The sequence below is a fragment of the Haliotis rufescens genome, unplaced genomic scaffold, assembly GCF_023055435.1.
Source record: "Haliotis rufescens isolate VD_foot unplaced genomic scaffold, xgHalRufe1.0.p SCAF_3, whole genome shotgun sequence".
Taxonomy (NCBI): Eukaryota; Metazoa; Mollusca; class Gastropoda; order Lepetellida; family Haliotidae; genus Haliotis; species Haliotis rufescens.
In genome coordinates, this window is record NW_025964001.1 from 56,656,773 (window position 1) to 56,671,693 (window position 14,921).

The window sequence follows — 14,921 nt, forward strand, 5'->3', positions numbered from 1 at the left end:
TCTAATCGCGTGGCCTGAAAAATTAACATATTTAGTCATGGCTCCGCCACTCGGACATTTTTTCTGGTCAATTGTTTGACAGGCAAAACTAAACATCCTGTTTACATTCATTCAAGCAGTACTGTAAAATACAGCAACAGGTACTTGTCCTGATAAATTTGATGCTCTTGATTCAAAATGGATGAATAGTAACCATGGCAATGCTTTTAAACATACAATGTTTGTTTGTTTGTTGTTTAACGCCGCACTCAGCAATATTAGATCAATATGATGGTGGTCTGTAAATAATCAAGTCTGGACAAGAAAATCCAGTGATTGACAACATGAGCATCGATCCACAAACGGGATACAATGACATGCATCAACCACGTCAGCGAGCCTGACCACCCGATCCCGTTAGTCGCCTGTTACGACAAGCATAGTCGCCTTTAACGGCAAGCATTGGTTGCTGAAGACCTATTCTACCCCGGATCTTCACGGGTCTAAATATAAAATGAGATGAATTCATGCACATTGTGTATTAAGCCACAACCATCAAATAACATAGAATGTGTTAAAGCACTTCTATTGCAAAAATATATTTTAATATTTTTATAGAATATTGATATTGTCCTATTCCCACTTTCTACCAATCCTAACACAAGCACCATCAACCAGTGTTTGACTGATTACCATGACAACGTCTCAGAACAAGTGACTGACGATACAATGTAGCAACACATACAACGAACACTAAACCACAAGTTACCTTCATAAGGCTGTTCTGTAATTAAACAACACAAGAGGCTGGTTAGACTGTTAGAACACAAGGGGCATGCAATAAGCTGGAGAAGCAACTAGGAAACTAGTCACTTTAATAACCAGTCAAACTAAAAGCGTCAATATTAAGACTGGATCTGGCCTCTGAAGCGTAAAGATAATTCTAAGGGACCGGTCATTCATAACAGGGCTAGGGTAGAAGTCAGAGGTTTTTTTATGTGCTGATGTACTGAAAATAGTTACCCTCCCCTTAAGGTTGTCATATCCTTGGATTCCCCCCCCCCCCCCCCCCCCCATATCCTTATACAGTTTTTTCATGACCCTCCCTGAATAGGGACGTACACACATATACACGCACGCCCACCTTTAATAAATGACCGGTCCCTTAAAAGATGCAAAGAATTGTTATACAAAACATTATTGTTGTTAACAGATTGTAAAAAAGCAACGATCTTGATATGGAGATTTTTTACTGTTTTAAAACATTGTTAAGAAAATTCTTTTTTTACCAGTTGAGTTTTTAAGTGATGTTATTACATATAATAATAATAATAATAATAATAATAATAATAATAATAATAATAAAAGCCTGATCCAGTCTTGAAATCTATATTTATAAACCAATCAGGAAAGCTGCAATAGAAAGACATAGAAACTTGGAAACTTAACCCATCAGTGACTATTGCTTATGCTCTTGCTCAAATTACTAAAAATGCATCAGAAAAGTTCATATATTCTTTGGGATCCATTGTCCAAATGAGTTCACAATGTTATAACCGGTACAATGTATTTTCTACATTCAGTTCCAGACAATCAATATGTATGTGTGATCAAGACATAAGCATAGTCAAATGAATTTTAAGGAATCTATTTTTTACATAAATAAAGTTCCACGATAAAATGAAGAATATTCTCAAGTCAAATGACGAAATTGAATTTTTTATAATGTCATACCCTCCCTCAGACCAAGGAGATTTTCTATTTGTTTGTTAGGTAAAATTCCACCTTTGTTACCCAACATGTGCAGTGGGCAGCATCAGCCTTGCGAACTCTGAACTAGAATCCACCTTTAACACATGGCTGGTATTACTGTTGCTATAGTATTAATCTATCCAACATTATATGTCCTACACAAGCTCCTCACAGCGAAAACCTCCTCCCACCACTCTCTATACTATCGCTACCACCACTCAAAACTCTTCACTGTGCTTTGCATATTTTCCACAACCCATAGGTTTCAATTTGCAACTAACTGTTGTTTACTAATATAATGGCGACCATGAAAGTGAATTGAAGCACAGTATGGGAGAAATATTTTTATTCACAATGTTTGTAAGTAAACAAACATATTTCATGAATCATGACCTATATTCATAATACGGAAGAGAATTTATGGATGTCAACTTCTTTAAGGAGAACATCTGATGGTTCACCTGATGAAGGAGTAAGTATATACCGTATTCGACGTAATAAGCATCCCCACCCCACCCACACACACAACCACCACCCCCACCTCATCTAATAAACGCCCACGGCGATATTTGCTAATATATTGGCTAGTGAACAATCCCAATTAGCACCCCTTCCGTTTGATCAATGTACACAAGATTTATTTATTTGCGTATAATACGCACTCGTGTGTTATATGCACCCTTAATTATGGGCAATCAAATTCTGGAAAAATATATTTGTTGTACATAAACATCTCAGGCTGTCTGCATAAACCATGAAATTTATCTTTCATCTCTGTTTTTTTCACCAAAATGATATTCTAATAAGAGCCCCCTATTTCTAATTTTGAGAGCGCCCTGGGCGCTTATTACGTCAAATACGGTACTCCAAAATGTTGTGCACCTCATAATAAAGAAGTTGATATCCATAAATTCTCTTTCTTTTATGTATCACTTCAAAATGCCATTCAAAGACTGCATATTCATAATTACACTAAAATTCCCTGCACATTTAACATGGCTTCTGGTTTGAGATACATTTTTGAAAGTTTTGCTACTCTGGTGGCAGTGATGATATCGAGAATGTAACAAAGATGTCAGATGCTACAAGGAAGCTGGCTGAACTCTCATCATCCTGATCGAAAGCAATTCCCAAACCACAAATGTGTGATTCAAACTGTCAAACTAAAGCAACATAACCCTAAATTTTGATAGAAATGTAAAGTTGGAACATAAAGGCTTGTTAAAATAAATGTCTTGTTTCTCAGGACCCGCCACCCCCAAAAGTTTGCCCCACCCTATAAACTTTTTCAGATTTCATTCTTGCACCAAATTCCAACTTTTTGCACATCATGCCATTCATAGTGAGGCAGTGACCTTCACCCCTGTCACCATGACCGAGCTCTTCAAACAAATGGTACATTTAAATCAAGTTTACTTGTTTAGGCTAAAGATAGAAATAAAGATAGATAAAAGATAAAAATATTCTTCCCTTCCTACCCATTTTGAAGTCATGAGAAACAAGAATCATTTTTAACTGGCCTTACTAAGATAACTATCATCTCCCTGGTCTGATTTTTTACGTGAGAAAATACAAAGAAATATGCCTCCCATGGAACTTACTAGGTCTAACTAACTGATGAAAACCTAGCAGACAAAGAATGTGGTGACAGTGAAACAAAATCAACTCTTTTTAACTATAAAAATAAACAACATCATCATTAAAATTCTTCAGAATCTTCGTTTACAATTACACAAATGAAAGGATGGTGTTACTGTTTGATTGTTACATCTATTATTTTCATTAAATAAGCATTATAGGATTGCCATGCATGATACTAGGGAACTAACAAAATAATTAGGGTGATCTAGATTACTAAAAAGCTGCATCCTCCCATCACTCAGAGGGTTAGATATACATATTTGAAAGTAAAGGAACAAATTTCGTATAATTTTAAAACAAACTAATTAACCCCTGATTACACTTTTAAAAATAAACAATTAAAATGCAAGGGTTTGTCAAGACAGTGTTTTTCAATGTTACTAAAGTTAAACTTCAAAGACAACATGAGACACAATCAATATGTCAATACACAATCAATACTACAGTTATAATCTTCATTGGCATAATACAAACCTCCTCTGACAGAAACGATCAAATGTTGCCCCTAAAACCATCTAAATCAATAAGACCAAGTACTCAAAAACTTCAACAAATGACACGTTTAGTATTAACATGTTTAAGAGATACTCACTTGCAAGTTTGTTGTTTGGGCCATATCCATATTTAGACTGAGGCCTGACAAAAACAATAAAATTCACATTAAACATCAGAATTAAACCACATGGGAAGCAAATAATATCTTCAAGTGGCATTATAGAACTGTACTAACAGTGGAGACAGTAGACATGGATTTCAAGCCTTATTCTTTCATTGCAATTTGGCAGCATAAATCTCTTCATATTGTATTATCAAAGCTATAATTACATACTTTAATCATTATTAATACATAACCCTAGTTTGCATGAAAGGGGCGGGCTCATGATCTATTAAAGGTTTCCCAATATTCTACACTCACTTGAAACAGTTTTCTTCATAGATGCTTCTCCAGATCCTATGAGGGGATGCTCCCTTGTAGCCTGTGTACCTCTCGGGGTTTAATCTCAGATCCACGTACTCCAGGCCTGCAGAGTTCTCATCTGCAAATACAGATATGTCACATTGTGGCCATAGATGCTGTAACATGGCATCTTGGTCATAGTGGGGAATAACACAACCTGTAACATGGTGGCATGGTCAGAGAAGGGGATCACACAACATGTAACATGGTGGCATGGTCAGAAAGGGTAATAACACAACCTGTAACATAGTCATGGTCATAGACGGGAATAACACAACCTGTAACATGGTGGCATGGTCATAGTGGGGAATAACACAACCTGTAACATGGTGGCATGGTCATAGAGGGGAATAACACAACCTGTAAAATGGTGGCTTGGTCAGAAAGGGTAATAACACAACCTGTAACATAGTCATGGTCATAGACGGGAATAACATAACCTGTAACATGGTGGCATGTCAGAGAGTGGAATAACACAACCTGTAACATGGTGGCATGTCAGAGAGGGGAATAACACAACCTGTAACATTGTGGCATGGTCAGAGAGGGGAATAACACAACCTGTAGCATTGTGGCATGTCAGAGAGGGGAATAACACAACCTGTAACATGGTGGCATGGTCAGAGACGGGAATAACACAACCTGTACAATGGTGGCATGGTCAGAGAGGGGAATAACACAACATGTAACATGGTGGCATGGTCAGAGAGGGGAATAACACAACATATAACATTGTGGCATGGTCAGGGAGGGGAATAACATAACCTGTAACATGGTGGCATGGTCAGAGAGCGGAATAACACAACCTGTAACATTGTGGCATGGTCAGAGAGGGGAATAACACAACCTGTAACATTGTGGCATGGTCATAGTGGGGAATAACACAACCTGTAGCATTGTGGCATGTCAGAGAGGGGAATAACACAACCTGTAACATGGTGGCATGGTCAGAGACGGGAATAACACAACCTGTACAATGGTGGCATGGTCAGAGAGGGGAATAACACAACATGTAACATGGTGGCATGGTCAGAGAGGGGAATAACACAACATATAACATTGTGGCATGGTCAGGGAGGGGAATAACAGAACATATAACATTGTGGCATGGTCAGAGAGCGGAATAACACAACCTGTAACATTGTGGCATGGTCAGAGAGGGGAATAACACAACCTGTAACATATTGGCATGGTCATAGTGGGGAATAACACAACCTGTAACATGGTGGCAGGGTCAGAGAGGGGAATGTAACATGTAACATTGTGGCATGGTCAGAGAGGGGAATAACACAACCTGTAACATTGTGGCATGGTCAGAGAGGGGAATAACACAACCTGTAACATTGTGGCATGGTCAGAGAGGGGAATAACACAACCTGTAACATTACGGCATGGTCAGAGAGGGGAATAACACAACCTGTAACATTGTGGCATGGTCAGAGAGGGGAATAACACACCTTATCATACGTCAATGTCCGAATGATGAGATCTGATTGGTCCACATGATCTTGATAAAATACTGTGTAACCCGCCTTGGAGGGGAATAAATTTCCCAGCAGGGGAATAAATCTCTTACACCCCGCCACAAGCAATACAGGCTGCACATGGATTTCTGAGAGGCAGGATAAATCCCTTATACCCCGCTTCAAATAAAAAAGCTGCACACTTTTTCTGAGTCAATGGAAGTCACATGACATAGTGCAAGTTAACCTCAGCTCAATCGAACAGCTGTTTTCTATCAATTTTGAATTTGTGTTAATTCTTTTACAATGTCACATTAAATCATGTCAATAAAATAGATTTGTTGTAGCAAGATCACAAGGAATACAATGGGGTTTTATGCGTCCTGCGTTAGGTTTTATACCACACGCAACCTGCTACAACTTATAGTGTAACATTGTGGCATGGCAATAGAGGGGGAATAACACAACCTGTAACATTGTGGCATGGCAATACAGGGGGAATAACACAACCTGTAACATGGTGTCATGGTCAGAGAGGAGAATAACACAGCCTGTAACATGGTGGCATGGCAATAGAGGGGGAATAACACAACCTGTAACATTGTGGCATGGCAACAGAGGGGGAATAACACAACCTGTAACATGATGTCATGGTCAGGGAGGGGAATAACACAACCTGTAACATTGTTGCATGGTCAGAGAGGGGAATTACACAACCTGTAACATTGTCAGAGGGGGAATAACACAACCTGTAACATTGTGGCATGGTCAGAGAAGGGAATAACACAACCTGTAACATTGTGGCATGGTCAGAGAGAGGAATAACACAACCTGTAACATGGCAGCATGGTCAGATAGGGGAATAACACAACCTGTAACATTGTTGCAGGGTCAGAGGGGGGGGGGGATAACACAACATTTTGGCATGATCAGAGGGAGGAATAACACAACCTGTAACATGGTGGCATGGTCAGAGAAGGGAATAACACAACCTGTAACATGGTAGCATGGTCAGAGAGGGAAATTACACAACCTGTAACATGGTGGCATGGTCAGAGAAGGGAATAACACAACCTGTAACATGGCAGCATGGTCAGAGAGGGAAATTACACAACCTGTAACATGGTAGCATGGTCAGAGAGGGAAATAACACAACCTGTAACATGGTGGCATGGTCAGAGGGAGGAATAACACAACCTGTAACATGATGTCATGGTCAGAGGGAGGAATAACACAACCTGTAACATGGTGGCATGGTCAGAGAGGGAAATTACACAACCTGTAACATGGTAGCATGGTCAGAGAGGGAAATAACACAACCTGTAACATTGTGGCATGGTCAGAGGGGGGAATAACACAACCTGCAACATGGTAGCATGGTAAGAGAGGGAAAAAACACAACCTGTAACATGGTAGCATGGTAAGAGAGGGAAATAACACAACCTGTAACATGGTAGCATGGTAAGAGAGGGGAATAACACAACCTGTAAGATGGTGGCATGGCCATACAAGGGAAACAACACCAACACAATCTTTCAAAGCAGACTGTAAATAATTATACCAGATGAGGCGAACCTATGGCGTGTAACCATGACAACATGAGCCAAAATCCACAGGTTCAGCATGATCAGAGTACAATAACACCCAATACACAAGGTCACACATTATCAGTGCATTGTAACACACTGATTACCAGTCAGCTTTTACGACCACCATGGTGTGTTTGTGACCTATTCAGCGCTATAACACATTAATACCCACTGGGCCTTATTCTACATCATTCCAGGAACCTCAGCACCACTCACCATCAATGTCACAGAACAGGTCTTGGGACTCGTCGTGTTCTGTCCAGTTCTTGAACGCCTCCTTGCTCTCAGCACTGCAGAGAATATAGTTGCCATTATACAATGGAAAAAAGATCAATCTCATTAAAATCAGATCTTAGTTCTCGCTACCGCTAAACAAAGATCTGAGGACATCCCTTTATGGGTCACGTCAGACTGACCTCGCGCGGACTTTGACCGACCAATGGAACGACCAATCAGAAGGCAGCTTTCTCGTGCTTTACGGCACAAATTTCAAATTGGCGACTACGCTTCGAAACATATTTTGACAAATTCTTGATTACAAATTTGAAACCTGAACAAAAAAAACATTCTGGAATAGCTAATCGATGGTATAGATTGTAAGGATTCAGTCGTTAAACCTGTAACTATCGTTTGGAATACCCCATGTTAAAGTTTTCGAGATTGCATGATTAGAAATCACATTCCGACTGTCACTTTCATAATCTGGTAAGCGACGCACTGATTGGTTGGATGAAAGGTCGTTCTGACGTGACCCTTAATGGGATGTCTTCAGATCTTTGTTTAGCGGTAGCGAGAACTAAGCTCTGATTTTAATGAGATTGAAAAAAAGATACTATTCACAACAGGGACTACCCAGATGCCTCTAATATTAAGGCCATCTTCTTCCCTGCCTCCCACACTGCCAAACACAGTGCCCTACATAACTGTCCCCATTCCAACCAAACATTTATGCTTCATGTTTGCTTGTTTTTTTGTTTGTTGTTTAACGCCTCAGTCAGAAATATTAAACCTATATGATCATGTATGATGGCTGCCTGTAGATAATGGAGTCTGGACCCAAAAATCCAGTGATTGATATTGTGAACAACGATCCACACCCCAAGGGTATGATGGCACGCAAGTCCGACCAGCCTACCAATTTGAATGCCTCTAACGACAATCACAGGCTGGTGGGAGACCCCACTAGGATTGGTTGGTTGGTTGGTTTGTTGTTTAACGCCGCACTCAGCAATATTCCAGCTATATGCTGGCGGTCTGTAAATAATCAAGTCTGGACCAGACAATCCAGAGATTAATATCATGAGCATCGATCCACGGAATTGGGATCGATGACATGCATCAACCAAGTCAGTGAGCCTGACCACCTAGTTAGTCACCTTTTACGGCAAGCATGGGTTGCTGAAGACCTATTCTACCCCGGAATCTTCACTGGTCCATGACAGTCATAGTAATTAAACACCAGTGAAAACAACCCTTGATCGAAGTGTGTTTTGTTTAAAAAAGCTATGAATCAGAAGGCCACACTGAACCTGATGGTGGTGTCCAAGGCACTGAGTTCTCTCTCCTCTGCACATGAATGTACCTCTTGAGCCTTCTCCGCATACTGTAACAGAAACATAGTGCTGCTATATGTGAGTGAGTCAGTTGGGTTTTCACCAGTCCAAAATTAGGTGTGGGAAATGGCGTTAGTGTTCAGCAGCACAACATTATAACTTGTACATTTTCCATGTCTCATCTGATCATGGAAACTTATTATGTGAGTGAGTGAGTGAGTTTGGTTTAACACCGCTTTAAACTGTATTCCAGTTATATCACGGCATGTCAGCTTAATATGGGAGGAAAGCCCGAAGTGATGCAGGTCTCAGATGTTTACCACTTCGGTGAAACCCACGAGCACGGGTGACGGCTGACAAACCTAAAAACATAATCGGGGCGAACCGGGATTCGAACCCACTATAATAGGTTTCTGGTGTGCCCAAGGGACGCAACTCTGTACAGCGAATTGCGGAGCCTTAGACTACTGGGCCACCGGTGCCCACTCTGCTATATGTGTACACCATTGAAACAATAACTACATATATGGGGATATATAAGAAAACGTCATGTTCCACTTCTGTGAAATAACAGAATGTAAAAGCTGCCAAGAAACAATCTGGTTGTATTACCCAAGTAGCAACTCACTCTGCAGAGATGTGTCCCATGGGGTGCCAGGATCCTATATCTTGGGATAAAATGGTTGTCAGAACTGAACCCAGGCTCATGGGTCTCATCCATCAAACTGTCTAATTAGCAAATGTCAAAGACCACCATTACGTCAGGCTTTCCTCCAACAAAAACTTGACATGCTGTGATACACTTCAAATACTGTTCAAAGCAGTGGGTAACTATCATAAACTCACTCACTACCATCCAAAGCAGTGTCTACCTAAACACACATTTTACCCAAAAGGAATTGTAGGGGGTATTACTCTAACCATAAATGCCCTGCATTGCAGCTGTTGAAAAATGTTTTATATTTTTATTTTCAAGAATATCTTAATCCTATTCATGTTACTTAGCATCATTATTTTGTTTACCTCAACTATGCTCATGTACATGATGTATGCATATTACAAGACATAAGTGAGTGAGTGAGTATGGTTTTACCCTGCTTTTAGCAATACTCCAGCAATATCACAGCGGGGGACACCAGAAATGGACTTCACACATTGTACCCATGTTGGGAATCGACCCCGGGTCTCTGGCTGGACGAGCGAAGGCTTTAACCACTAGGCTACCCGACCACCCCTTACAGGACTTAAAACAATGCAGATTCTGATTTTAAAAAACTGACAGATACAAATGCATAGAGAATCTCATCCGAGTGTCTTTTGATATCAAATATATCAACACGAGATGATAAAAGTTGAAAACTCTGTGGCTTGTCAAGGGTTTTTCCACTTTTATCAAAGAGTGTTGATATATTTGATATCAAAAGACATGAGGGTGAGATTTTATTTATCATACAACATCATTCTTCCAACTTTTTCAGTTTGTAGACAGTAATAAGTAGTGTTTTAAGTGTAAAATGTACTAACAGCTTCAGTAGCAGAGCCATTTGTGGTGTCATTTGATTGTGCCGTCATGGTAACCAGTGACGTCACAATGGTCTGCAAAACATTGTGAAGCAATTTAATTGCAGCAATATCTACAAAGTAGATATCGCTTTATCTCACCCAAGACACATCTCCGTTGGGAGCCTATTTTGGATGATAAAACCAGTTATAAACTATTCTTGTATTATGACACATGATTCAGAACAGAATTGCTGTAGGGAGGAGGGAATTTCTCATTTTATTTCTTTAGAAGGTAACAATTCTATAAAAAGAAACTTGATTTTAACTAGTACCTGTAGTTTGAAGTATGAATATTCAGACATAAGGACATTATGACCACAGCTAAATTCCCTGCAAATTTGACACTAAGAACAGTGAGTGAGTGAGTGAGTATGGTTTTACGCCGCTTTTAGCAATATTCCAGCAATATCACGGCGGGGGACACCAGAAATGGGCTTCACACATTGTACCCATGTCGGGAATCGAACCCGGGTCTTCGGCGTGACGAGCAAACGCTTTAACCACTAGGCTACCCGACCGCCCCCACTAAGAACAGAATAGCATGAGCAAAATGTCAGAATGGATCAAAATGTGAGTTGAAAATTTAACAGTGGATAGAAATGCATGAAACATATTAAAGTTTGGGGCATTTTTAGGGACGAGGATGTCATGATCCACAAGAAGTATATTCAAACAAACCTACTATTAATACAAGTGGAATAAATGACAAAATATCATGTGTGAGCTTCTGACATGCTCAGCTTACACCAGATAAATCATTGGAACCTGTAGGACTGACAGATCGTGAATTTTACATAATACTCTCATGAATATTACAAAACAACATACATTGTGCTTCCTGATGGTTCTATTTCAACACTGTGAATTTGGTCTTTGGAGTACACTTTTTGTTCGAAGAATATTTTCCATGGATGTTAAAAGTCTTCCTTGAAAGGTTCACCCAATAATGAGAATCTTGTCTTCACTCTCACATGAACAAATGGGTCATATGTATTAGTGAACGTTTCTCTTCTCACCAGAGCACTGTTTCCTAGCTTAAGACTATCAACAATCACTTAATTATCCCCCAGTGCACAATGACTAGATTATCAAAGATCTAACCATGACATTTTAGAATCCTGCCTTTTGATGGATCAGAGTGGTATCGAATCTCATGAGGACAATTTTCCTGATGACCCAGGAGGAAAGAATTTCTTTGAAAGCACTTCTTGTCAAACCAGACTGGTAGGAATTTCAAATACTGATTTTATGTAACAATGCTGAATAAACACTATGAACAACCATGCATGGCCTGAATTATTATTATATAGTTATACGAAGGTTCCGTCAGTCCGTCCGAAAACTTTGTCCGCGCGATTACTCTTAAACTATTCAGTGGATTCATCTCAAACATAGTACATATAATCAGTGTCATACGGAGGGGTGCAGTCAAAAGAGAAAAATTGTTTTTATTAATTTGCCATTTTTTTATGAATTTTTCAAACCCTAACGTCCGTCCAAAAACTTTGTCCGCGCGATTTCTCTTAAACTATTCAGTGAATTCATCTCAAACATAGTACATATCATCTGTGTCATATGGAGGGGTGCAGTCAAAACAGAAAAATTGTTTTTATTAATTTGCCATTTTTTATGAATTTTTCAAACCCTAACGTCCGTCGAAAAAACTTTGTCCGCACGATTTCTCTTAAACTATTCAGTGGATTCATCTCAAACATAGTACATATAATCTGTGTCATATGGAGGGGTGCAGTCAAAAGAGAAAAATTGTTTTTATTAATTTTCAATTTTTTTATGAATTTTTCAAACCCTAACCCTATCCTAGCTATTTAATTTGAAACTACTGACACACTGGGCGGGTCAGGGGTATTAGTGAGCCACGCTCACTTTTGCCCTTGTTAAGTGTGGCAAAATATTTTAGACAGAAAACCTGACAAACAACAACCAGGAGATTGTATTGTTTAAATTCAGTAATATGTCAAATTCTATCATGGAAACACTTCTTGCATAACGATACGGCAATACAGTATTGTATAGCAATACGAGGCCAACATTACAAAACGTCGATTTACAAACCATGTATCGCGATACATATGATACATTACATTACATGTTATTTTGCGGTGAACAAAAAAAGAAACTGCTCAACAAACAGCTTATTCAGATTTTCTAATATTTCCTGGTTAGCTATAAATAGCATAACAGCATAATATTCACAATGTCTTCTAGCCCATATTGCTCTGCCCTACAATCAAACAATATCCCATCTTGGATCTCTGAAGTTTTCGAAACATATGATTTATAAAATACAAGTAATGCATCAGGATACAAATTGTATTGCACCCATAGTATCGGGATAGGTATTGTATTGATACCCTTATGTGTCGTTATACCTCTACAGAACACACTTTCGTTTGTTGTTTAAAGCCACACTCAGCAATATCCCAGTCATGTCTGGACAAGACAATCCAGTGATTGATATTGTGAGCACAGATCCACGCCATCAGGGTACGATGACACACAATCAACCAAGTCACCAAGCCTGACCCCCCAACAATCCATTAAGTCGCCCCTTGCACGCATAGGTTGCTAGAGACCAATGGGCAATCTTTTTGTCTCAAAGTGAGATAACTCTCCTTATGCAATGCAGTTATATATTGAAGTAGAGAGAAAAAAAAGAACCATATTGATTTGTTTGTGTGGAATTTTTAATTCTTTTTATATACAATTTGGTGTGAGTGAGTGAGTTAATGCTTTATGTCACATAAGTGATATTTCAGCCATATCGTGACGAGTTATACAATATGGAAACATAAAAGACTCAAATTAAAAATAAGCTTTATCTGTTGTAATCATCTGACCACTGTCAAAAACAAATTTAATTTAATTGTCTGAAAAAATATTCTTTTCAAAGATTCCCAATACACATTTGCCATATTAATATCTATATATTACTGATCACAGCAGGGATCAAATCATGGTAATTTGCCACCTATCATTCTTACAATCTTTGTACACACCATGCACCAACAATATTTAAAAAAAACCGGATTACAAAGATTCTATTTTGAAACGTAGCATAATTTAAAATTATACTACCTGTAGATGACACAATTTGTCAGCACCTCTTTCTTTCACAAGTTCTTGAAATTTTTTATCACTGTTACAAAATTAATGGTTATATTATCACACCTGTTAATTGTTCAAATTAGAAATCCCATGCTAGTAATTTAGGTTTAAATGATATTTAATGTATCAAATATACCTGATACACATTCAAAGCCTCTTATTTCCATTCTACAATGTCTAGTACTACCATACGAAAATGACATTAGGTTATGTCTTAACATCATTTTAAAAAAAAAATATAGAGTACATCCAAGCAAGTTTGCCCAAATCATTAACAGTATTTTAAACGTCCAGTTCTACTAACCAAAATTTTCTCCTTGCTTTTTAGTTAATTTGAGCATGTTCAGTAAATACATGGACTTTCTTAGCTGAGAAGAACAACACTTTTCACAAGACTCAGAGTTTGACCCGTGGCAACAGTTGCAAATTTATTCAGTATATTTCTGTCCAATCCACACCTAGTGTCCTTCAAGACAATCACTGGACCAACACAGCTGTCTTCCAACACCCATCTGTAAGGGCCGTCCTGGCAGGTAAGTCATGTAGAGTTGATATACAACACCCTGTCTAACAAAAGCACCTGTCACTTTTACACAGTTTCTATCTGAGTATGGCCATGTGGCAGAGATAGGTGCCACGTTGGTTGTTATCCAGATACATAGATCTCACTTGCCAGTAAATCAATATTCATAATTGGCTGAGTGTCACATCATCTGGCATGTCTAGAGACAGTGTACTCAATGCATAATGCATGTTGCATATCTTGCGAATACAACTCCAAAAAAAGTTTGAAAAAAACACCTGATTTTTTCATATAACTAGTTATCGTATTTGATGTAATAAGCACCCAGGGCACTCTCAAAATTAGAAATTATTAGAATAATATTTTGGTGAAAAAAAAACAGAGTTGAAAGACTGTAAATTTTGTGGTTTATGCTGACAGCCTGAAATGTTTATATACGACAGATATATTTTTCCAGAATATAATTGCCCATAAATAAGGGTGCATATAACGCACAAGTGCCTATTATACACGAATAAATATGTCTTGTGTACATTGATCAATCGGAAGGGATACTAATTGGGATTGTTCCCTAGCCAGTATATTAGCTAATATCGCTGTGGGCGCTTATTAGAGCGGGGCACTTATTAGGTCGAATACAGTATTCTGTCATGCTATCTTCTTTAACTTGTTGTGAGATGTATACACAAGATGGATATTAACATTATTGTGAAAGACTTGATTTGTCTTTGGTGCTAATGAATTATTTGATATCTTCTTCAATTGTTATGAAGT

At 38.7% G+C, this 14,921-nt stretch overlaps 1 protein-coding gene across 2 annotated transcripts in view; it reads right to left on the minus strand.

Annotated features, from left to right (window-relative positions):
- Nucleotides 1-14,921, minus strand: part of LOC124148729 (ERO1-like protein beta) — a 49,311-nt gene that overhangs the window by 13,060 nt on the left and 21,330 nt on the right. Inside the window, exons 5-9 of one of the 2 annotated variants that reach the window (XM_048403107.1) lie at nucleotides 8,912-8,985; nucleotides 7,599-7,672; nucleotides 4,289-4,409; nucleotides 3,965-4,008; nucleotides 749-763 (exon numbers count right to left, since the gene is read on the minus strand). In XM_048403107.1, the coding sequence (XP_048259064.1) occupies nucleotides 749-763; nucleotides 3,965-4,008; nucleotides 4,289-4,409; nucleotides 7,599-7,672; nucleotides 8,912-8,985 (328 nt within the window). The remainder of the gene's footprint in view (nucleotides 1-748; nucleotides 764-3,964; nucleotides 4,009-4,288; nucleotides 4,410-7,598; nucleotides 7,673-8,911; nucleotides 8,986-14,921) is intronic. The other variant, XM_048403109.1, reaches the window with a different exon arrangement.